General features: G+C 42.2%; 1 protein-coding gene across 4 annotated transcripts; it reads right to left on the reverse strand.

Moving 5' to 3' along the window:
- Nucleotides 1-44: 44 nt before the first annotated feature.
- Nucleotides 45-14,592, reverse strand: LOC311149750 (poly(U)-binding-splicing factor PUF60-like). Of its 4 annotated transcripts, none has more exons than XM_084186963.1 (12): nt 14,531-14,592; nt 13,750-13,835; nt 13,338-13,433; nt 13,135-13,224; nt 12,482-12,532; nt 11,017-11,178; nt 10,749-10,841; nt 9,117-9,330; nt 8,792-9,024; nt 2,885-3,041; nt 2,257-2,516; nt 45-720 (listed from the first exon to the last, which is right to left on the reverse strand). In XM_084186963.1, the coding sequence occupies exons 3-12, from the start codon at nt 13,416-13,418 to the stop codon at nt 421-423; spliced, it is 1,641 nt and encodes a 546-aa protein (XP_084043089.1). In that variant the 5' UTR covers nt 13,419-13,433; nt 13,750-13,835; nt 14,531-14,592; the 3' UTR covers nt 45-420. The 4 variants fall into 4 exon arrangements, with proteins under 4 accessions (XP_084043089.1, XP_084043088.1, XP_084043091.1 ...); XM_084186962.1 differs by having other exon boundaries at nt 2,867-3,041; XM_084186965.1 differs by having other exon boundaries at nt 8,834-9,024; nt 14,531-14,586.
- Between the last annotated feature and the right edge of the window lie 9,756 nt (nt 14,593-24,348).

Below are 24,348 nucleotides of genomic sequence, written 5' to 3' on the forward strand. Positions count from 1 at the left end.
ATTTTTCCTTCCCAAACCCATAAGAAATTCACAACAGACATTCACATAGTTGAAGAATTTATTTTTGTGGGTAAACGGGAACCAATAGCTCTAAAAACGGTGTTTAAAGAATCCTGACAACTTAAAATGGGGGTAACCTAATGACTTCTCAATTTGATAACAAAAAAACCCGCAAATAATACAAAATAAATCAAAAGTCTTCACAGTAGGTGACAAAACAAAATCCATGAGGTGCAAATATTCTTTTCTTAACCAATCCCTCAAAAGAGGCCATTAATAATATTAATATTAACATCAACATCAATAAAAAAAAATATTACATTTTAAAAAGAGGCCCAAATCTCTAGCAGCAGTGACAGTGGCTGAAGTGAGTTTGAGCAACGGGTATGGGATGGGTGTTGGGCGACCATTTCAGACAGTTTATGCGGAGAGGTCGCTACTGTTGAAGCGCTCTTGGTCGTAGACCTCCGCAATGACCTTGCGACCCCCAAACCAGCGGTCGTTGAGCGCCTGGATGGCCTTGTTCATCTCTGAGACCATGGAGAACTCCACAAAGATCTTGACGATGATCTCGGCATCCTCCTCCTCCCCCTGCTTCTCCTGGTAGATAATGACCCGGTTGACGGCACCAAACTTGCCGCACTCCTCTGTCACCTCACCCTCCAGGTCGTCATCGATGTCCTCCGGCCCCACCATGTTCCGTAACACCATCACCGTAGACTGGAGAGGAGCAAGACAACATGTCAATATGTATTCCTACCCAAATCACATTACATTAAAATATCAATTTCTCAGTGATTTTTTTTTGCTATTAAATAAGGCAAATAAAAGTATATTCTGAAAGTATTCAGACCCCTTAACTTTTTCCACATTTTGTTACGTTACAGCCTTATTCTAAAATGGATTTTCTTTTAAATTTTAAATCCTCAATCTACACACAATATACCCCATAATGAACAAGCAAAAACAGGCAGCGATTACACCCTCAAGTCTTCTTGGGTATGACGCTATAAGCTTGGCACACCTGTATTTGGGGAGTTTCTCCCATTGTTCTCTGCAGATCCTCTCAAGCTCTGTCAGGTTGGATGGGTAGCGTTGCTGCACAGCTATTTTCAGGTCTCTCCAGAGATGTTCGATCGGGTTCAAGTCCGGGCTCTGGCTGGGCCACTCAAGGACATTCAGAGACTTATCCCGAAGCCACTCCTGCGTTGTCTTGGCTGTGTGCTTAGGGTCGTTGTCCTGTTGGAAGGTGAACCTTCGCCCCAGTCTGAGGTCCTGAGCAGGTTTTCATCAAGGATCTCTCTGTACTTTGCTCTGTTTATCGTTCCGTCTATCCTGACTAGTCTCCCAGTCCCTGCCGCTGAAAAACATCCCAACAGAATGATGCTGCCACCACCATGCTTCACCGTAGGGATGGTGCCAGGTTTCCTTCAGACGTGACACTTGGCATTGGGGCCAAAGAGTTTAATCTTGGTTTCATCAGACCAGAGAATCTTGTTTCTCATGGTCAGAGTCTTTAGGTGCCTTTTAGCGAACTCCAAGCGGGCGGTCATGTGCCTTTTACTGAGGAGTGGCTTCAGTCTGGCCACACTACCATAAAGATCTGATTAGTGGAGTGCTGCAGAGATGGTTGTCCTTCTAGAAGGTTCTCCCATCGCCACAGAGGAACTCTGGAGCTCTGTCAGAGTGACCATCTGGTTCTTGGTCACCTCCCTGACCAAGGCCCTTCTCCCCCGATTGCTCAGTTTGGCCGGGCGACCAGCTCTAGGAAGAGTCTTGGTGGTTCCAATTTAAGAATGATGGTGGCCACTGTGTTCTTGGGGACTTTCAATGCTGCAGAAAGTTTTGGGTACCCTTCCCCAGATCTGTGCCTCAACGCAATCCTGTCTCGGAGCTCTATGGACAGTTCCTTTGACCTCATGACATGTTTTTTGTTCTGACATGCACTGTCAACTGTGGGACCTTTATCTAGACAGGTGTGTGCCTTTCCAAATAATGTCCAATCAAATTAATTTACCACAGGTGGGCTACAATCAAGTTGTAGAAACATCTCAAGGAAGATCAATGGAAACAGGATGCACCTGAGCTCAATTTTGAGTCTCATAGCAAAAGGTCTGACTACTTATTTAAATAAGGTATCTGTTTTTTTTATTTAACAATTTAAATCAATTTTAGAATGTTGTAACATAACGTGGAAAAAGTCAAGGGGTCTGAATCCATCCCGAAAGCACTGTATATCGTCATGTCTGATCTTACCTCTGATTTCCTCAGCAGTTTCTGCATGACCATGTGTCTGGCGCTGCTTCCTGAAATGCTCATGTGTTCTTGGTCGCTCAACATCTCCTGGCCTGTCCCATCCTGCAGCATCTCCTTCTCCTCCTGCTTCTTCTTCTGAAGCTCTTGTAGAGAGGGGTTGAGTTGGGCTGGGTTGGTGATCACGGGCGGTGAGGCCAGCACAGGGTTGACCAGGCCCACCTGGGGCAGCACTGGCAGGTTAGGACGCACTGGTGTCACACCTACAGGGACATTCACATGCATCAGCCATACAAATATAAATTTTCATTGATATGGTTTCTCCGAGACCTGACATGGCCATTCATATGAGTCAAATCCTCTGTTGCAATTTTCTTGTTTCTCTAACTGGTCTCATGTGAACCAACTGTAGTCAAGTTTTTTTTTAACACAATCTCTAATGAGCAGGATCAGATGGAAAACTACAAAACCTGGCTGACCAGATAATCCCTCTCAACACTGTAGCATTGAGTAGATAAGATACACAATTGAAATCATTTAAACGATCCTCTAACAAGATTCCAACAGACCTAAGTGAGTGCATAGGTCAGTGGACAATACTCTTTGTACTCACACATGTCTCGATACACACCTGTGATCATTCCGGGGGCCTGGGCAGCCATGACTGCCTGAGGGATGCCCATCTGACCCATTTGGCCCATCTGACCCATCTGACCCATCTGACCCATTTGGCCCATCTGGTTCGCCCCGGCCATCGCCCCCAAGATGGACGCCCCGGTCACAGCCTCCTTGAGAGAGGGGCGGGACGCATTAGCAGGAAAACACAGTGAGGTTGCACAGTCAGACTTCATACAGCATGTATAGTGTTCTACTCTGCATTAGGGTTGGGGATGTCAACCTTTGTCCTATCGTGATTAAGTACCCATAAAAACATAGTGATATACGATGATATTGCTTCCTATTGGCCAACCCCCAAAAAACATTGAAGAAAAAACGGTAAAAAAAAAAGACAGCTAAAAAGGACCACTAGCGCAAGCTCGCATGCTACGGGAGATGAAATTTCCTTTCGTAGGATAGTCAGAGGCAAAGGTTGAGCCTTCTTGGGTGAGTGACGTCACAAGCCTTTAGCTTGCTCACCAGCATGAGCAGTAAGCACTGAACAACTTGGGAAACCCAATCGATTTCAGTTTCACTGTCTGATCATTCATAAAACGAGTCCACTAATTGTTATTTTTCTACCTTTCCACAAGCTGTCTAATGCTCGATATGAGCAAGTTAACCTAAATGTATCAAAGAATAGGTCATCCACGATTAGTTTGCTAGTCACGTTAGTGGCTGGCCAGTGAGCTAGCTAGCTACATTTCAGTCGGTAGCTATCCTTCTAAATGCAGTGGTCACTGAATAAACTATACTGAACAAAAATATGAAAACGCAACATATAAAGTGTTGGTCCTATGTTTCATGAGCTGTAATAAAAGATCCCAGAAATTTTCCTTACGCACAAAAAGTTTATCTATATTTTATCTCTCAAATTTTGTGCATACATTTCTTTATATCCATGTTAGTGGGCATTTCTCCTTTGCCAAGATAATCCATCCACCTGACAGGTGTGGCATATCAAGAAGCTGATTAAACAGCATGATCATTACACAGGTGTACCTTGTGCTGGGGACAATAAAAGGACACTAAAATGTGCAGTTTTGTCACAACACAATGCCAGCGAATTGAATGTTCATTTCTCTACCATAAGCCGCATCCAACGTCGGTTGGACGTACTTGACAGTACAACCGCAGACCACGTGTATGGCATTGTGTGGGCAAGCGGTTTGCTGATGTCAACATTGTGAACAGAGTGCCATGGTGGCGGTGGGGTTATGGTATTGGCAGGCATAAGCTACGGACAACGAACACAATTGCATTTTATCGATGGCAACTTGAATGCACAGAGATACTGTGATGAGATCCTGAAGCCCATTGTCGTGCCATTCATCCACCGCCATCACTTCATGTTTTAGCATGATAATGCACAGCCCCATGTCGCAAGAATCTGTACACAATTCCTGGAAGCTGAAAATGTCAAAGTTCTTCCATGGCCTGCATACTCTCCAGACATGTCACCCATTGAGCAAGTTTGGGATGCTCTGGATCGACGTGTACGACAGCATGTTCCAGTTCCCGCCAATATCCAGCAATTTCGCACAGCCATTGAAGAGGAGTGGGACAACATTCCACAGGCCACAATCAACAGCCTGAATAATTATATGCGAAGGAGATGTGTCGTGATGCATGAGGCAAGTGGTGGTCACACCAGATACTGACTGGTTTTCTGATCCACCCCCCTACCTATTTTTTAAGGCATCTGTGCCCAATGGATGCATATCTGTATTCCCAGTCGTGAAATCCATAGATTAGGGCCTAATGATATGCATTTTATTTTTAAGATAACCATCATTGAAGTTGGTGGTTACTACTGGTTTTAGATCCGAGGCGAGATAAGTTGTCAGCCATGTTTTGTATTTTGGTACGGGCTCGGAGTGATGTCACGCAACCAAGAAGGCTCAACCAATCATCCAACGGATAATGATGACTTTGCCTCCGGCTATCCTACGAAAGGAAATGTAGCCTATGGGAGGGATGAGAGGAATCATGACAAAATATATTTTAGAGCCAAATCTTTTTTTAGTAGCCTATTCCTCGCTATTGGAACTGTTGCACGAAAGAGGTGTGTGTGTGTGCCGACGCACAAGTGACAGTCAGGAGCCTCGCTGGCTGTGCGTCATGTGATGGGCGCGGCTGCAGAGCACGCAACTTTGCTGTCCCCAGAACTGGATCATTTTTGCCTAATCTTTCTCTTATTAGGCCTAAGCTCCTCTATAAGTTGTAAGTAGGTTGTAGCCTACATTGCTAATAAAAGGCTATGGAAATAGGCCTACTCTACACAGTTTCTTTCATAAGCTTTGCTCAGCTGTAAATTCTTTTGACTTCATTTGATTTTTCCATCTTTATATTGTTTGCTCAATTTCACTTCTTGTTGCCTGTAATAGTTGTCATTCATAAAAAATAGCCTATAGACTGACTTTCACAAATGTTACTAAACTCAACAAAAAAAGAAACGTCCTCACTGTCACCTGCGTTATTTTCATTAATTGTTTATGGTTAATTGAACAAGCATGGGAAACAGCGTTTAAACCCTTTACAATGAAGATCTGTGAAGTAATCTGGATTTTTACAAATTATCTTTGAAAGACAGGGTCCTGAAACAGGGAAGATTTTTTTTGCTGAGTTTATTTGAAGGCTGCAACTTTAGGACATTACACACAATTAGAATATCCTATTTGGAAAATACTCTTCATAACTTTAACTTGTCTTAATGCTTTTGATAGGCTATTTTAATTAGTAGGATTTGGACTTTGGCCATTTGGTTCGCAACGGCAAGAGGGATGCGTGCATGATATGATTTTTATAGCTTTTCACAACTTTAAGATTTCTTCAAACTACTCGTTCGATTTTTCTATCTTGCTATTGTTTGTTCTACCTCATCTTAGGCCCATCAGGTTATTCCAAAATTACTTAAGTTTGAGAACTCCTTTAGATAAAGCCTAGAACGCAGATAAATTCATTGTTTGATCATGAATAGTGCAGCGGGAGAAAGACATTCATATCAAATGGAGAGAAAATACAGAATTGGGCTTTTAGTGTCCACTATAAAAAATTAAATAGGCTTCAACTATATGGCCCAGATCATCCAACATAGGAAAAAATTAATTATTCTGACTGGACATTTTGTGCTGCTTTGGTAAAAATCTTAGCTCTGTCTACATTGTTCTCTTTCATTCTGTAAATTGTTTATAACATATTTATTGAAATTGCTATAGCCTGCATAACCTAAGGAATAGGCCACTTGGCGTGGCAGTGCTGTGGGCTGCCCGGTCAGCTTTTTACTGCGGTGTCTGTCAAGTTGAAATAGGCTATACATCGTCTGTCACATCACAATGTAATCACCATCAACGATGGCTGTCAATCATCTTCAATATCCGACACTATGGTAAAATAGCCCAACCCTACTCTCCTGTCCTCAAGGCTCATGTCAGATTACTATAGTGCCAGGCCAATATACATAAAATAATATAATATATAATATATTCTACTACTAAAACTTGTCAATATAAACATCAATTTAACTCATAAGACTATTTATTACTAAACAGAACTATGACTACTGTTGCCAGTGCCAGATATAGCAGTGAGGGTGTGTGCTTGCTTGAGCAGTGAGACTCCAGGGAGTAATTAGCTTCCACAACCAATGACACTGAACAACAATATAAACACAAGTGTTGGTCCCATGTTTCATGAGCTCAAAAAAAATTATCCAAGAAAATGTTCCATACACACAAAAAGCTTATTTCTGAAATTTTGTGAACAAATTTGTTTACATCCATGTTAGTGAGGATTTCTACTTTGCCATAATAATCTAGCCATCTGACAGGTGTAGCATCTCAAGAAGCTGATTAAATAGCATGATCATTACACAGGGGCACTTTGTGCTGGGGACAATAAAAGGTCACTTTAAAATGTGCAGTTTTGTCACAACACCACAGATGTTTCAAGTTTTGAGGGAGCGTTCAATTGGCATGCTGACTGCAGGAATGTCCACCAGAGCTGTTGCCAGAGAACTGAATGTTGATTTCTCTACAATAAGCTGCCTCCAACGTCAGACCACGTGTAACCTTTTGTGGGGAAAAACTCATTCTGATTGGCTGGGCCTGGCTCCCCAGTGGCCTGGCCCACCCATGGCTACACCCCTGCCCAGTCGTGAAATCCATAGAATAGGGCCTACTGAATGCATTTCAAATGACTGATTTCTTTATGTGAACTGTAACCCAGTAAAATCTTTGCAATTGTTGCATGTTGCATCTATATTTTTGTTCAGTATAGTTTACAGGAGGAGCTTTGCTTCTTAGTATTATAGTACTTAAAAATGACAAGGAAAGAGGGGCAGCCTTCTTTTCACAGGGGATAAACTTTTGCAACCGTGGGTTGAGCTCACATCACAAGCACATATGGCACAGCACATTTTGTTAGCAAACACAGAGCAGTGAACATAGAATACTTTATATTGCCCTGCATGGGTTCTGCATTATCAATTCATCAAATATTATATCAAATTCTACAACGGCAGGGCACATCAAAATATATCTTACTTATTGCACACAGAAAATAGAATATTCAGCTTTATATGCACATACATTACATTTCTATCTTTAGTATATGAATTTTACTTAGCACATTTTAAATAATGGTTACACCTAGCTACCTACAGTGAGCTCCAAAAGTATTGGGACAGTGACAAATGTTTTGTTGTTTTGGCTCTGTACTCCAGCACTTTGAATTTAAAATGATCCAATAACGGAGGGTAAAGTGCAGACTTTCAGCTTTAATATTAGAGTATTTTCATTCATATCGGATGAACCGTTTCAAAATTACAGAACGTTTTGTTCATAGTCCCCCCATTTTTAGGGGAACAAAAATAAAAATCAGGACAAATTCACTTGTGTATTGTATTAAAAAGTTTAGTATTTGGTCCTATATTCATAGCATGCAATGACTACATCAAGCGTGGATGCATTTGCTGTTTGTTTTGGTTGCGTTTCAGATTATTTTGTGCCCAATAGAAATTAATGGTAAATAAAGTAGTCATTTTGGAGTCACTTATTGTAATAAGAATAGAATGTTTCTAAACACTTCTACATTAATGTGGATGCTATCATGATTATGGATAATCCTGAAAGAAAATTAGACGCACAAATATATTTATATATATTTTTTAATTTGTACGTTTTACCCCAATTTCGTGATATCCAATTGGTAGTTACAGTCTTGTCCCATCGCTGCAACTCCCGTACGGACTCCGGAGAGGCGAAGGTCGAGAGCCATGCATCCTCCGAAACATGACCATGCAAAGCCGCACTGCTTCTTGACACACTGCTCGCTTAGCCCGGAAGCCAGCCGCACCAATATGTCAGAGGAAACACCGTACAACTGGCGACCGAAGTCAGCGTGCATGCGCCCAGCCAGCCACAGGAGTCGCTAGAGCGTGATGGGACAAGGACATCCCGGCCGGCCAAACCCTCCCCTAACCCAGACGACGCTGGGCCAATTGTGTGCCGCCTGATCGGTCTCCCGGTTGCGACACAGCCTGGGATCGAACCCGGATCTATAGTGACGCCTCAAGCATTGCGATGCAGTGCCTTAGACCGCTGCGCCACTTGCGAGGCCTGCACAAATATTTTTACTTTAATACACATAAGTGAATTTGTCCCAATACTTTGGTCCCCTATGTATAAAAAGTGATGTAATTTCTAAATGGTTCACCCGATACAGATGGAAAATACCCTCATATTAAAGCTGACAGTCAGCACTTTAACCTCAGTCATTGTATCATTTCAAATCCAAAGTGCTGGAGTACAGAGCCAAAACAACAAAAAATTTCACTGTCCCAATACTTTTGGAGCTCACTGTATATCAGAGGTATATTTACCTGGAAGGCCAATAGATCCCTTTGGAAGGGAATCATACTTGCCTGGGCCGTTATCTTAGCGGTGGCTGCTGCAGCAGCCACGGCTGCAGCGGGCGGCAGGCCACCAGGCTGGGTGGGAGTCAGCATGGGCATGGGCGGGGTGACGGCCTTGCCCACCCGCAAATACTGGCCCCCCAGGTCAAACAGGTTCATGGAGGACACTGCGTCCAGGGACGACTGGGGCTTGTCATACTCTGCCAGGGAGAGAGGGGGGGAAAGAGGAATTAGGAGAACAAACACACAGCAACAGCACATCCTGAGGGCCGCCAAACGCCTCTCTGCTCACCGATGAAGCCAAAGCTCTTGTGTCTTCCCGTGGTGGGGTCCCTGGCTAACGTGCAGGACTTGATCCTCCCGAAGGCCTCAAAGACGCTCTTGATGTCCTCGTCTGAGAGGTCAGGGTGGACGGAGGCCACGAAGATCCGGTTGTAGGCGCGCGCCTCCTCTGCCAGCTGGTCGATGATGGGTTGCGCCTGACCAATGTTACCTGGCCGCCCCACCTACAGCACAGATACCAGCACAGGGCCAATGAGTGGGGTGTCACAGCCACTGACCGAGCAACGCAACACCTCGAGCTACAAAACCACCTAACGCCTTCAACTGGAGCAATGCAATTAGAGATCGTAGGATACCATTTCTCTTTGCAATTGGTCCCGTGTGGCTCAGTTGGAAGAGCATGGCGCTTGCAACGCCAGGGTTGTGGGTTCGAATCCCACGGGGACCAGTACGAAAAAGTAACAAAAAAATGTATGCACTCACTGTAAGTCAATCTGAATAAGAGCGTCCGCTAAATGACTAAAATGTAATTGCAGCCCAATGTATTATTCGCCAAGTTTCCAATAGCCTTGCTAAACAGCATCTTTCCACCAGGGCTTTCTGCAAAGGCTTAGGTAATACGAGTGATATAAAACTTGACAACCTGCACTATAACCTAGAGACAATGCCTTCTATTGACACTTTTTTTTCTCTCACACTCCCCCTTTTCTTTCTAGATTATGGAAACTGACAACTTACCAACAACTTAGATGTTCACTTTAAAATCGTCACCTGGAAATTAACTATAGCGAAGATCACACGTAATAAAATTTTTAAAAAAAAGAGATCAAGAAAATAGCCCGTCTAGAATATATTTCTACTGTAATAGCTGCTTCACTCACTTAGGCACGTTTGAACAACACTAAAAGGAATGTTCAGATTGCCTCAGCCAGAGCTGCAGCTGAGGATCAGATAGTGGAAATGCTTATAAAATGAACAAGATAAAACCACACGTGTGGCTGGCACTACACTTTCTAGGACCGAAATGTCGGAGGTATCTCCTCTCACAACTGTCCATCTATAGGCTAGTGTTTGGAGCTTCTCTATGAGCGGCTATGTAGTATATGATCTGTGCTGCAGGTGGGGCGGCCAAGCGACACCAACCAGGCGCAGCCCATCATCAGCACATCTCGGACACAGAGCAACGCATCATCACACGCTGCCCGGGCATCCTAGAGGAACTGGTCACTAAAACAATGTGGTGATGACATCATGGAAGCAGAACACAGCACAGACATTCACAAAAAAACACACCCGTGCGCATGTGCGCACACACGCACCCAAACACACACGCATACCTGTAAATGAATTGACATACATACAAGCAAAGAAAGACAAAGAAATGAGTGGCTTTAGATACACTTCCATACAGAATTTAGAGACTACCAATTAGTGATTCACACAGAAATAATAGTGCAGTTACACGGAAAGAGCGAAATGAGGATTTCAAACTGGTTCCATGCGTTCTCGATAAAAAATAAAATAAAAAATAAAGGTTAAAAAGATGATAGCAGGAGCACCCCTCTTTCCAGGGGTATAGAGAGGGGGTTCTGAGAGGTCCACTTCCACTGGGCCGGACAGGCTGCCTCTCCAGGCCACTCACCTTGATGTTCCTGCCCCCAAGCATGACTGAGTTCATCTGCTCCAAAGCCAGCTGTGCCGCCTCCGGGATCTCATACTCCACAAAGGCAAAGCCCTGCACAGACAGACACACAACCATGGAACAACAGTCCACTGCATTACAGACACGTGCATGCCACATTCTCCAGTTGTGCTTTAAAAGTTTCCCCTCACATTATTTATTACAGATCTAAATTCTAATCATATTGCAATGCTGTGTGATGTAGTTTAAGGGTGCTCTATACACTGACCTTGTGCTTCATTGTAACGGAGTCCCATGACATGTCAATGCTCTTGATGGGGCCAAAAGGGGCAAAGGCCTGTCTGATGGTGTCCTCCCCAAGCTCATAGTATATGGAGCCCACATACACCCGGCACATGATGGCTAGAGCACGCTGCCGCTGAGCCGCCACCTGGTAACCACGGAGAAAAACACACCATGATGTTTAGGGTGTCTAAGAAAGCAAGAACACACCAAATCAATCTGTGTATGGGTAAATTGTGATTTTCTTTCATTGAAATCTCATTATGTACATACATATTTTTTAATTTCTGTATGGTGTTTGCTTTTCCCAACAATAGACATACAGGCCAATGTCAGGGATGGATGCAATCTGGGCATATGCAACATGAGTCCTGAACAACGATTTTGCGACTATTACTAAACTATACAAAGATTAACAATTTGGTAAATGCAAGCAACGTAAAAATGTTTTTCTCATTACTGCATTAATATGGGTGAAAGCAGTGAAGGTGATAACATGAATGTCTTTCGCTAATATTTGGCTCCTGAAACTGACCTGTAGTCCAGGGCTGCATATACTGTATATTGTGACACATTTCAACATGGCAAACAAATGAAATAAACACCTATATCAGTTGAAAAGCATCCATAAAAAGCCTAAGGAAAACATTTTACACTTACGTCTCTAAGGGGAGGGAGGGATGGTTAACCACTGAAAGCAGAGTTTACTGGGTCCTTTACTCAAGTATTTTTACTTGAGCATAGCTGCTTTTACTATCACCCACAGGCAAAACTAACAGCCTAATCTATTAGAGAAGAGAAAAGTGTTTCCCCCTATTACAACATAAAATTTGAGATTGCCAAAAAGTGATTCCTGTTTGAGCAGTTCTCTTGTTTTTGGTTATTGAAAGAGACTGCTAACCCTCTTTAGCCCCACACCAAAGCTGGCTTTTTCAGCTTCAATCAATGCAAAGTAACAGCATATTTATAAAGAAGACATGGTCTTCCCCATGTTAATATTCTCGACCCCTCTTGGATAGCCATTTCAGGCTAGCGTAAAAAGCCATCATGATGTACTGCTAAAATGCACTGATGAAGTTTGTATTGTGCTCAAATGTACGAATTCATCATACATAACCCAAAGTCCCATTATAAATCACTATAAAAAAAAAACTACATCAACTAACAGCTGTCGCCACTAGTGGAAGTACTTCAGGGCATTTCTTCTGAAATGGTGCAGTGGGCATACAAACACACGGTTTCATTAACCAGACTGAATTAAGCAGAAACAGTGTGTGTGTAAGAACTGGTCCCTCATAATTATAATATTAAAAACCATGTCTTCTTTTGAAATATGCTTTCTTTGGTCAGCTGCTATGGCTAGGACTGAGGGCAGATGGCCAATCAAAGAAGGGTAACCGTCCTTTTTAAGAGGAATGCGAACAGAGAAAAAAGTTTAATAATCTATTGACCGATTGTAAAGGTGAGAGAGGATCTCCAAAGCCCATTGTCACTGCTGCCATCTGAAAGACAGTAAAGATGAAAAAGGTGCTGAAAAGTAGGTTAGATATATATTTAAGCTTTGCTTTTTCAAATGTTATTGCTTTGCTATACATCAGCTTTGACACACATCTCCTAAAAAGCTTTCAGGACTGATTTGACTTTCCCTCTGCAGTCCCACCCACTCCAATCTGCCCCAAAGCATTTCACAATATTACCCCACATTCAAGACATTCAAAAGCCCTATGTGAGAACAAGTCCAAACATTCAACATGTTTAACTAAGTCTTCATGTTGATCTTCTCCAACTGAAAAAGAAGAGGCAGAAGCAAGAGGACAAACATCCCTATCCCATCATCGAGAAATACACTTGTATATGCTGTGCTGCAGTTGTGGAGGAGGTTACTATGTTTTTGTGCAACTGAACAATAAAGTAATGTTCATAACTACAAAGTTACTAAGGCTGATCCTATTAATTTGATATGTGACCATCTAGCTAATAGTCCAAGTTACTCTTAGAAACAAGGCTATAATTGAGTGCATGTGGTTGGTGTTAAGAGATAAGAACATATGATCAAGGGGATGGAGAGTTTAGTTGCAGGAGTAGAGAATTCAGCACGTCTCACCTGCAAGTTCGTGAGCTGCTGTTGCTGATGGGCAATGGTCTGCTTCACCAAGACACTCTTAATGCTCTGCTCCATGGCATACTTCTTTGCCTGAAGAAAAGTCAGTCAGCGTTAGAGAGAATAATGGAACCACAGGTAAATTGACAGATCTTGAGTCATTATGTATACACATGTATTTAGTAATGTTTATGTAGTAGGCTCACCCTTTGTAGAGCCTCCTGCTGCTCTGGGGTGAGAGGCGGAAGGCCAAGCTTCCCACCTGTGCCCTGTCCATTCTCCATCATCAGAGCTGTCCCTCCCTGAAGAACCACAGCAGAAAAAAAATACATTAATACATATATGAGCATCCTCAGAGACAGGAACATTTATTAATTGGAGAAATTAACATTTGCAGTGCCATGCACTGCACATTTGGTAGGCTACATCTCTCTTCTACTATCACTATCTTTAAGAGATTTGAGGTACAGAGATTGGGAATCATCACAGTGCATATATCGTACTGGAGGAGGGGAATCAGTTAATCTTGATTTGGGTAGCTATAGGCCTAAAAGCACAAAATCAGACCAGTCACCAGTGATTGGAACGCACAAGGGTGCGTAGAGATGAGCTCCTTACCTACAACCTGCTAAACGCTGGGGCCACCAGAGGCAGGATAACCCCAAGGGGAAGAGTGATGGGGAAGCCTTAACAATTCAAAAAGTCTGAGAGAGAGAAAATGCCTTCAGACTAATATGGTAGCAGCTGCAAGGCGGTAAACTTGGTATCCTCCATTTGTACCAAGTGTTTACCTAGCTAATTTCCAACTAACTTAGCTAGATAACTATGTAGCTAGTTAGTTACTATATAACGCATAGTGTTAGCATAGAAGCACGTACAAAAGATAGCTAACGTTAGTTAAGTTAGTTGACTAACTTGATACACTTCAGTGGAGCTCAATGTAACGTTGGTTAGGCTAACGTTAGGCGAGCTAACGTCAGTTAACTAGCTAACGTAGCTAGCTAGCTAAGCTGGTCGTCGCATCATATCATAGTTAGGCTAGCTAGCTAGCTAGCTAGCGTTTCACCATTTTCAATCATACATTCCAACGACAGTATGTCACACTAGCAGCTCTATCTATGATTAGTTGGTTACAAATACGATACATTTAGCGATTGCTTCATTTTTGTAGCTAAGTAGTATTAGCCAGGAGCAAATTGTCGCAGTAGAGAGCAAGCTAACGTTAGCTAGCTAGCTGATAAAAGGCCGCATGCCTAAATTCAGGTTTTGTGAATTAAACATGGTTAATGGGAATAAACCAATAGCTCCCACAAGAGATGTATACGCACAACCGTTAAACAAACAGAATGAAGAAATCAATAACTGAGTTCATATTTAACTTATTTAGCAAGCTATTTACCGCAATCTCCGTCACCGCCATAAGCACACCTTCTTGAATAGGCCCCACCGTTCTTCTTCTTTAAATTGTATTGGCGGATCGCATCAAACTAAGAAGTGCATACACCGCCACCTCCTGTACTGGAGTGCGAGGCCCTATACAGCTATATGAAAATGGAAGGGAAAAGGACGGGGAAAAGGGAAGAAATATTGCCCTATAAACTAACAACTCACCAGTATTACACTACTTGGCCCTATCTGATCCTACACCATGCCGGCAGCTTGGGAGGACGGGAAACCATCGTTCAACCATCCCGTATACCCAAGTACTTCTCTGCAGCTGCCACCACATCTATTTTATGTGATTTACATTCCATTTATGTGGTACAGTTGATAACCATGGCTTTGAATGCTAAGAAGCCAACCTTACTGAAGCATATGGTATTCCTATCACTCTCTATTGGCCTCTGCCTACTCACAGGGAGCCTCTTAGGATCCCTTGCCCTGGACCCATCTTCCTCTACTACTCTCTTCACTGCCTCAGAATACGACTCCTTCTGTACTACTCTGACCCTGACACTTCTGATCTCCAGCAACATGATGTATAGTGATGGAAAATTGTATCATGTGAAGAGACAGCCTTGAACATTTTCATATTTTCTTTTGTGTCATAAATAATAATTGGTTCCTGCCTGTGCTTGGTAAAGATATGAGGAGGATCAGCATGACCTCCTCCTTAGGACCATTTGGCAGAACGCCCAGAATATGTTCTATAAGTTAAGATAGGAGATGGTTCCAGACACATGCCGGAACCAACCCTATGAACTATGCCTATGTAACGTGACTGTAAGCAGTATAAGAGATCTAACGGGACTGCCCCGAGAGAGCTCACTTCAGACCGGTACTTTATGCATCTAAGTTTGACTGTGACCTCTCCAGCTTGCTGTTAATAAACAATGATTACTTTGAGTTTGACTTCGAGTGTCCCTGTGTAGAATTTCCACGACAATTTATAAGAATAAGATGTTTTATTGTCAAATACACTGGATAGGGGCAGTGAAACGTGTTGTTTTACAGGGTCAGTCATAGAAGTACAGCGCCACTGGAGCAAATTAGGGTTAAGTGCCTTGCTCAAGGGCAAATTGACAGAGTTTTAACCTTTCGGTTACTGGTCCGATTTTGATTTGGTTGATTTGCATTTTAATGAGGGAAATAAGTATTTGACACCTCTGCAAAACATTACTTAGTACTTGGTGGCAAAACCCTTTTGGCAATCACAGAGGTCAGACGTTTCTTGTAGTTGGCCACCAGGTTTGCACAAATCTCAGGAGGGATTTTGTCCCACTCCTCTTTGCAGATCTTCTCCAAGTCATTAAGGTTTCGAGCCTGACGTTTGGCAACTCGAACCTTCAGCTCCCTCCACAGATTTTCTATGGGATTAAGGTCTGGAGACTGGCTAGGCCACTCCAGGACCTTAATGTGCTTCTTCTTGAGCCACACCTTTGTTGCCTTGGCCGTGTGTTTTGGGTCATTGTCATGCTGGAATAGCCATCCCACGACCCATTTTCAATGCCCTGGCTGAGGGAAGGAGGTTCTCACCCAAGATTTGACGGTACATGGCCCCGTCCATCGTCCCTTTGATGCAGTGAAGTTGTCCTGTCCCCTTAGCAGAAAAACACCCCCAAAGCATAATGTTTCCACCTCCATGTTTGACGTTGGGGATGGTGTTCTTGGGGTCATAGGCAGCATTCCTCCTCCTCCAAACACGGCGAGTTGAGTTGATGCCAAAGAGCTCCATTTTGGTCTCATCTGACCACAACACTTTCACTCAGTTCTCCTCTGAATCATTCAGATGTTCACTAACTTCAGACGGGCATGAATATGTGCTTTTTTGACCAGGGGGACCTTGCGGGCGCTGCCGGATTTCAGTCCTTCACGGCGTAGTGTGTTACCAATTGTTTTCTTGGTGACTATGGTCCCAGCTGCATGGAGCCCCAGGCCAAAGGAGATTGACAGTTATTTTGTGTTTCTTCCATTTGCTAATAATTGCACCAACTGTTGTCACCTTCTGACCAAGCTGCCACACTCCTTTAAGAGTGTGCTCCTAATCTCAGCTCGTTACCTGTATAAAAGACACCTGGGATCCAGAAATCTTTCTGATTGAGAGGGGGTCAAATACTTATTTCCCTCATCAAAATTCCAATCAATTTATAACATTTTTGACATGCGTTTTTTTCTGGATTTTTTTGTTGTTATTCTGTCTCTCACTGTTCAAATAAACCTACCATTAAAATTATAGACTGATCATTTCTTTGTCAGTGGGCAAACGTACAAAATCAGCAGGGGATCAAATACTTTTTTCCCTCACTGTATATACAGTGGGGAGAACAAGTATTTGATACACTGCCGATTTTGCAGATTTTCCTACTTACAAAGCATGTAGAGAGGTCTGTAATTTTTATCATAGGTACACTTCAACTGTGAGAGACGGAATCTAAAACAAAAATCCAGAAAATCACATTGTATGATTTTTAAATAATTAATTTGCATTTTATTGCATGACATAAGTATTTGATACATCAGAAAAGCAGAACATAATATTTAGTACAGAAACCTTTGTTTGCAATTACAGAGATCATACGTTTCCTGTAGGTCTTGACCAGGTTTGCACACACTGCAGCAGGGATTTTGGCCCACTCCTCAATACAGACCTTCTCCAGATCCTTCAGGTTTCGAGGCTGTCGCTGGGCAATACGGACTTTCAGCTCCCTCCAAAGATTTTCTATTGGGTTCAGGTCTGGAGACTGGCTAGGCCACTCCAGGACCTTGAGATGCTTCTTACGGAGCCACTCCTTAGTTGCCCTGGCTGTGTGTTTCGGGTCGTTGTCATGCTGGAAGACCCAGCCACGACCCATCTTCAATGCTCTTACTGAGGGAAGGAGGTTGTTGGCCAAGATCTCGCGATACATGGCCCCATCCATCCTCCCCTCAATACGGTGCAGTCGTCCTGTCCCCTTTGCAGAAAAGCATCCCCAAAGAATGATGTTTCCACCTCCATGCTTCACGGTTGGGATGGTGTTCTTGGGGTTGTACTCATCCTTCTTCTTCCTCCAAACACGGCGAGTGGAGTTTAGACCAAAAAGCTCTATTTTTGTCTCATCAGACCACATGACCTTCTCCCATTCCTCCTCTGGATCATCCAGATGGTCATTGGCAAACTTCAGACGGGCCTGGACATGCGCTGCCTTGAGCAAGGGGACCTTGCGTGCGCTGCAGGATTTTAATCCATGATGGCGTAGTGTGTTACTAATGGTTTTCTTTGAGACTGTGGTCCCAGCTCTCTTCAGGTCATTGACCAGGTCCTGCCGTGTAGTTCTGGGCTGATCCCTCACCTTCCTCATGATCATTGATGCCCCACGAGGTGAGACCTTGCATGGAGCCCCAGACCGAGGATGATTGACCGTCATCTTGAACTTCCATTTTCTAATGATTGCGCCAACAGTTGTTGCCTTCTCACCAAGCTGCTTGCCTATTATCCTGTAGCCAATCCCAGCCTTGTGCAGGTCTACAATTTAATCACTGATGTCCTTACACAGCTCTCTGGTCTTGGCCATTGTGGAGAGGTTGGAGTCTGTTTGATTGAGTGTGTGGACAGGTGTCTTTTATACAGGTAACGAGTTCAAACAGGTGCAGTTAATACAGGTAATGAGTGGAGAACAGGAGGGCTTCTTAAAGAAAAACTAACAGGTCTGTGAGAGCCGGAGTTCTTACTGGTTGGTAGGTGATCAAATACTTATGTCATGCAATAAAATGCAAAATAATTACTTAAAAATCATACAATGTGATTTTCTGGATTTTTGTTTTAGATTATGTCTCTCACAGTTGAAGTGTACCTATGATACAAATTACAGACCTCTACATGCTTTGTAAGTAGGAAAACCTGCAAAATCGGCAGTGTATCAAATACTTGTTCTCCCCACTGTATGTATTATTTAATTATTCAAACTTTAATTCACTTTATTCATTTATATACAATACCTGTCAAAAGTTTTAGAAGACCTATTAATTCAATGTTTTTTCTTTATTTTTACTATTTTCTACACTGTAGAATAATAGTGAAGACATCAAAACTATGAAATAACACATATGGAATCATGTAGTAACCAAAAAAGTGTTAAACAAATCAAAATATTTTTTATATTTGAAATTCTTCAAATAGCCACCCTTTGCCTTGATGACAGCTTTGCACACTCTTGGCATTATCTCAACCAGCTTCATGAGGTAGTCACCTGGAATGCATTTCAATGAATGGATCTTGAGTCCATGAAAAGTGGTAAGGCTGTACATTGCAATATCAATGTCCAATACGCACAATAGACTGACTGGGGAGGTGATTTCCCACTGTCAAAGTCCTGCAATAAGAGCTTTTACGCTAACATGTGTAAACTCTTCACAGTTGTGTTCTCTGGGTGTCACTGAGTATAAAATCTAATACATCCACAGTGCGATTTCAACTGATTTGTCCTTTTTTGTCAAATTAACTAATTATTGTGTTTTGTTGAATTTATATAACAACATTCCAAAGTTGTTAAGCATTATCTAGTCCAAATATGGCATGATTCCACTATTTGTATCCGTTTCAATGTGGGACCTTTATTTTGAAGGCGAACCGCAAATTCCACTATTGTGGCTTATCTTTATTGTGGCTAATAAACTACACATCTCCAGATTAATTTATTTTCTGTGTGGAGGCATGCATCGAAAACGTGGGTCAGCTAGCTGCTACAAGGTACACATAGGTGAACAAATATATTTGCTAGCTATTCATCTGATTGATAAAGTACTCCCACCAACAGTTCACCTTAGCTAGCTAGCTAGCTAAGTGGACTCTAACTAGGTTTCTAGAAAATAACAACTAGCTATATACTTGGTAGCTATATTTTAAAGACTAGCTAGTTACTGACTATTTTAATAGTTTTTGTCAAACTACTTTGTTCCCCTGCCTGCTTATTGATGTATTTGTGCCCTAAAGTTGGCAAGAAAAATGCCCCTCATTTTACTGCAAATAGGCTGTGTTGTTTTCATATAATTTGGCTGATCTGGGGGCTTGTGCACATTTAGCTACATGCGTGTTTCCTTAGTTAGTTAGCAAAGTTCCTGACTGACTAAGCTAATTCTTATTCATGTTTTTGTTGCATTTCAGGTGGAGTGGCATTACTGACACGCCAGCATACTGACAGGCCAGGGCCCATATTCACAAAGAATCCCAGAGTAGGAGTACTGATTTTAGGATCAGTTTTGTCTTCACACTGAGTAAAGTTACATTGACAAGGGGGAGGTTATCTTAGATCACTATCCCTACTGCCCCGATTCTTTGTGAATATGGGCCCTGGAAGAAAGCTGTTGCCCAATACCTTGCACAGCAATCGTTTCACCACAGGACTCTAGAGCAGTGGTAGGCAACCCTGTTCCTGGAGTGCCGCAGGTACTGCAGGATTTTGTTCCAACTAGGCACCACACCAGGGGAGCGTTCAGTTCGCTTGAACGTTTGTAACATTGTGGAACGGTTTGTACTGAACGACCCGTTATCCCAAAACGTTCTTGAACAGACTTTGAGATACGTTTGCTCCGCCGTTCGGTGGGTATGCCGGGGTGTGGCTTGAAGCCACAACCCAACCCCTCCCCATTTTTCAACTGGTCGTTCAGTACAGCACTGTTTCCATTCAATTGAACGTTCTATTACGTTTTCATGTACTGAACGCAGCCCTGACCAACTGAGCTAATTGATCATTTCGGTGATTGCCTAAATTCAACACACCTGGTCTTCCAGGTCAGTTTTTGACCTCCCAATAAAACAGATTAGAGTAATTTACATTGTGGTGCTGATACTTAAAGCAGCAGCCACGGCACAAACAATCGGAAATGGACAGCTCATGGTGCGGAAAGTATGCACATTTGAGTAGGCACAATTAATTTCAATCGTCTTAATTTTAATCTGACTAACAACGAGGGCTTTGTGTTGGAGCCTATTTCTTCCTATTTAAGGAATAAGAGGTAGGCCTACCTGTTTGACAGACTAAATGCTATATCTATAGATTTGTCGGTCAATTCCTCCACCCACCATGCACTCTTTAAATAGCCTACCTCCATGTCAGTGAAGGGCTGTTAAGTTAAAACCGAGACTCGAATTGAGGGGGTATGAGAGGGTATGCCATAGGCCTACATATTATTAAAGAAAATGGCAAAAAGCACAGGCCTAATAGCTTAAATAAAATAAAATGGATCCAATTATATAAAGTGATCTTTAACAGCGCTTTGGTCTGCCATACTTTATGCTAGAAACAAGCTGTAAAATACCCGGGAAAGACGTGACTCTGATGCATATGGGGATATCATTGTTTAATTTATTTGACATTCAGAGGCTGACTTTCCTTGGGAAGTAATCTAATTCTGTCACTATCAATTGATTAAGATATTCACTTTCTGTACAATATAAGATGTTTAAACCCAGACAGCTTTTAGGGATACACTTGTGACCTCTCATTGGGTTAAGACATGGAAGAAGAGTAGCCAGCAGTTAAAGCTAAAATATTTCTACGTCAGTAGGCCTACTCTGTCTCGGGTAGGCCTAACTTTTGAAAGTACAATGCTCAGATTCCTAATGACATATTAGATTGAATTATTTGCAAACAGGGACAGTTTCGTTGCAAAGAAGACACTGATTTGGCATTGGATAAATATGATCAGATGAACACATAGGCCTATCTCTCTGTCCATTCTTAGCCTGTAATTTCGGTAATTTGTGTGGTATTAAAAAAAGATTCAGCTGATATGTAAAATTACGTAGAATTGCAAGACATTTTTTATAATAGGCTATTTTTTCGTAATAATAAGAAAATCCCCTCAACCATGCCCACAAATTGGGGAAACAATTTACCCTCAGTGTAAAAGAGCCAACATTGTCATATATTTTTTTGTTATACAGAAATAACAAAACATGCAGAAAAACTGCTGTGTTGTTCAATGTACATGTAACCAGGTCAAAAATCCCGACCTATGGTTCGTATTGCTCCCGGGTAGGGAAATGGAGCTTGCGAGAAGAGCCCTGTGGCTTCAGGCTATTCGGTGTGGGAAATTGTGGGGAGCTGGTGTCCAAGTAGGCTACACCTAGTTAGACCTCTAGCTCTATGTGTGTGGAAAACATTTCATCACAGGTAAAACATTGAACTTGTACAGTATGGTCCATTTGTAAGTCTATTCACTACTTGTAGCTGTATAGTCCATTTGTTTGTGTTGTGGGTCTTGGGTAGCTTAATGTTCCTGTCAGTAGTTAACTATTGACTCACTCACTCGTGGCTGCTAGCACCGTCATGAAAAGGGGCATAAGTGAAGCCCTACACTAGGGAGCAGGCAATGTTGAAAAGTAATCTTTATACATGTACTTTTCTTAAATGTAGTTTTGTAATTGACTAAAACAAGCAGACAACAAAATTGCTTTTTTTGAAAAAGGTCAAGTTTTTGCTGTGAGCAAATGGGGTAACCTAGTGGTTAACAATGACGGCAACGCTTGAAAAATAGAGCAAATAAGAGTAGAATTCTATTCGCCGTGTTCGAGAGGATCAAAACCATAATAAATTGTGACTGAATGACTGCTCTACAAAATAAAAATGAGTACTTATTTATGATGCAAGGTTTTTTGTAGATCAGTCAATCGGCAGTGGCCTGCACTGTCGTTGGCTGCAATGTTGAACAAGCCCATTTTGGGCATGAGCACCACCAACTGCTGCATCTGGATAGAATTTAACTGCACCTACAAACGTTCTAACGATAAACTAAAGCGCTTTTTGGACAGCCAGCGGAATATCGCCATGTACACCACTTGTCCCTCTAGTCAAAGCGGCTAGTGCATTCATACACAAGGGTGACAGCCACTGAGATATAATAAGAACTGGAGACTGCATTCAAGATGTTTGACCGTTGTTTTCGAGGTAATCTACTCACGTTCGCATATGACAATTTATGGACCTTTTTAAATCTGGGTTGCATCCAGTTTATACGGACCAACATCACATGTGCACTAGCACTCAGTAAGCACAGGGAGCAGTGCGAGCAGCGACTATCTCATTACGTCATCCAAAAACATGGCAGACTTTGGATGTATATAAAATGTTAATATCTTAGGCTGTGAGACATTTTTAAAAATCGGCTTCAGTCACAATTATTTGAATAAATCAATGGATGTTCTGTGCTCAAATGTGATAACTAAAGTGTCTTATTAGGAATTTTCAAATCTGAGTTCTCTATGTGGCCGTGTATGGACATTGTCTTTCTGGGCTGGGCGTCAGTTAAACTGCCGTACCGAAGCAAAACTGTAGGAGCAGTAGAAACCGTGCTTCTAAACCGGAACCCTGGTCCCTTGGTGAAAGCCCACAGTCCATGTGACAGCCACTGGTGAAAATAGCAACGGAAATGGAAAAAAATTATCGACGTGTGAAAAAAGAATCGCTAGCATGCATAAAGATGTGTTTACATGCAACAGAAATTAATAATCCAAAAATGGATTAGAAAATAATTATTTTTATGGTTAAACGTGATTCTGTAAATGATAGTGTTAGCCACCTATGCACGTGCATAACTACAACCAGTTAGCAAGTCGGAAATGTCAGAGTTTCCTAGCTCCGACGAGTACTTGAACGTGGCATAAATTCCTAGGCTAGAGTGGGCAAGTTAGCTGGTCCTGCTGTTGGACATATGTTCTGACGTATCACCACGCAGGCTACGTTTTCAACTATGATTGGTCAACAACGATGGAACCGCTTGAAAAATAGAGCAGAATCCTACTTTCTCCGCCTCGGCTGGCTGAGTAGCTTCCATTGAGCACCGCTGACCGCTCCGACTGGATAGAGGCTTCATTGAAAATGAATGGGCCACCCCGTCCACCGGCGCTGTCTGTCAGCGGGTTTAGCCTTAATATGCTTTTGGGAAACCGGGCCCAGGATGTTCATGCACAGTTCAGGGTTGCCAGGTTTGGTTTCATGTTTTTTTGCCCATTTTCTTTGACAAAAGTAGCCAGGTGCTTTGCATTACACAGTGTAGTGTTGATGTAGCCATAAGATTGCTTTACATTCATCAAAAAAAAATGTGGGGGGTCATATTCAGGACAGATTAAAGCTAGAATCCGTAATTGAAACAATAACAAAGCATTGACCCCACCTCAGTTCTGCTAAAAAGCTGAGGGATAGGCCTGGAGAAATGTTAACTCTCAAATTCATAGACAGAGGTATGGATGCCTCTGTCTGACCATCCATGATATAGAAAATTATAGTTTAAACCAGAGCCTAATATATATGGCTCTGGTTTTAACCATGTTTTGAGGCTATACAGTGTTTGTTTACATTTACATTGTTTACTAATATTGGAGTAAAATAAGCTTATATTTTGGGTTCTGATGGGTTACGACAGTTGAACTAAGCTCATGAGGCATTAATAAGTTATATTCTTCAATAATCAATGTGTATATATCATTCATTTATATGTCCAAAAATGGATGTAGCAACAAGGATTCTAGCTTTAAGTAAAACTGTTTTAATAAGTGTAACCTGCCCCTTGTCACGATCTATCTGCTGAGAGGCCCCTAGAACTGAATTCTCTAAAAAATAAAAATGGTTAGTTATCTGTGTCTTGATGTTGATATGTAAAATTGAATGTAACTAAGTCAGGACTCCAAGATATAATAACATTCAAAACCCCTCTGTAAACGCAGTCTCACCATGATGTGACATCACATTGTTTTATTGTCATTCATTGCAGTACAATATTTTACAGAAGGATAAGTAGAAC

This window comes from Coregonus lavaretus, assembly GCF_964263955.1.
Source record: "Coregonus lavaretus genome assembly, chromosome: 2".
Taxonomy (NCBI): Eukaryota; Metazoa; Chordata; class Actinopteri; order Salmoniformes; family Salmonidae; genus Coregonus; species Coregonus lavaretus.

Coding starts and splice junctions, on each gene's coding strand:
- LOC311149750 (XM_084186962.1), bottom strand. CDS start 13,418: ATGATGGAGAATGGACAGGGCACAGGTGGGAAGCTTGGCCTTCCGCCT. Junction 9,331..10,748: donor TTGGGGGCAGGAACATCAAG/GTGAGTGGCCTG, acceptor TCTGTGCTGTAG/GTGGGGCGGCCAGGTAACAT. Junction 9,025..9,116: donor CAAGAGCTTTGGCTTCATCG/GTGAGCAGAGAG, acceptor TCTCCCTGGCAG/AGTATGACAAGCCCCAGTCG.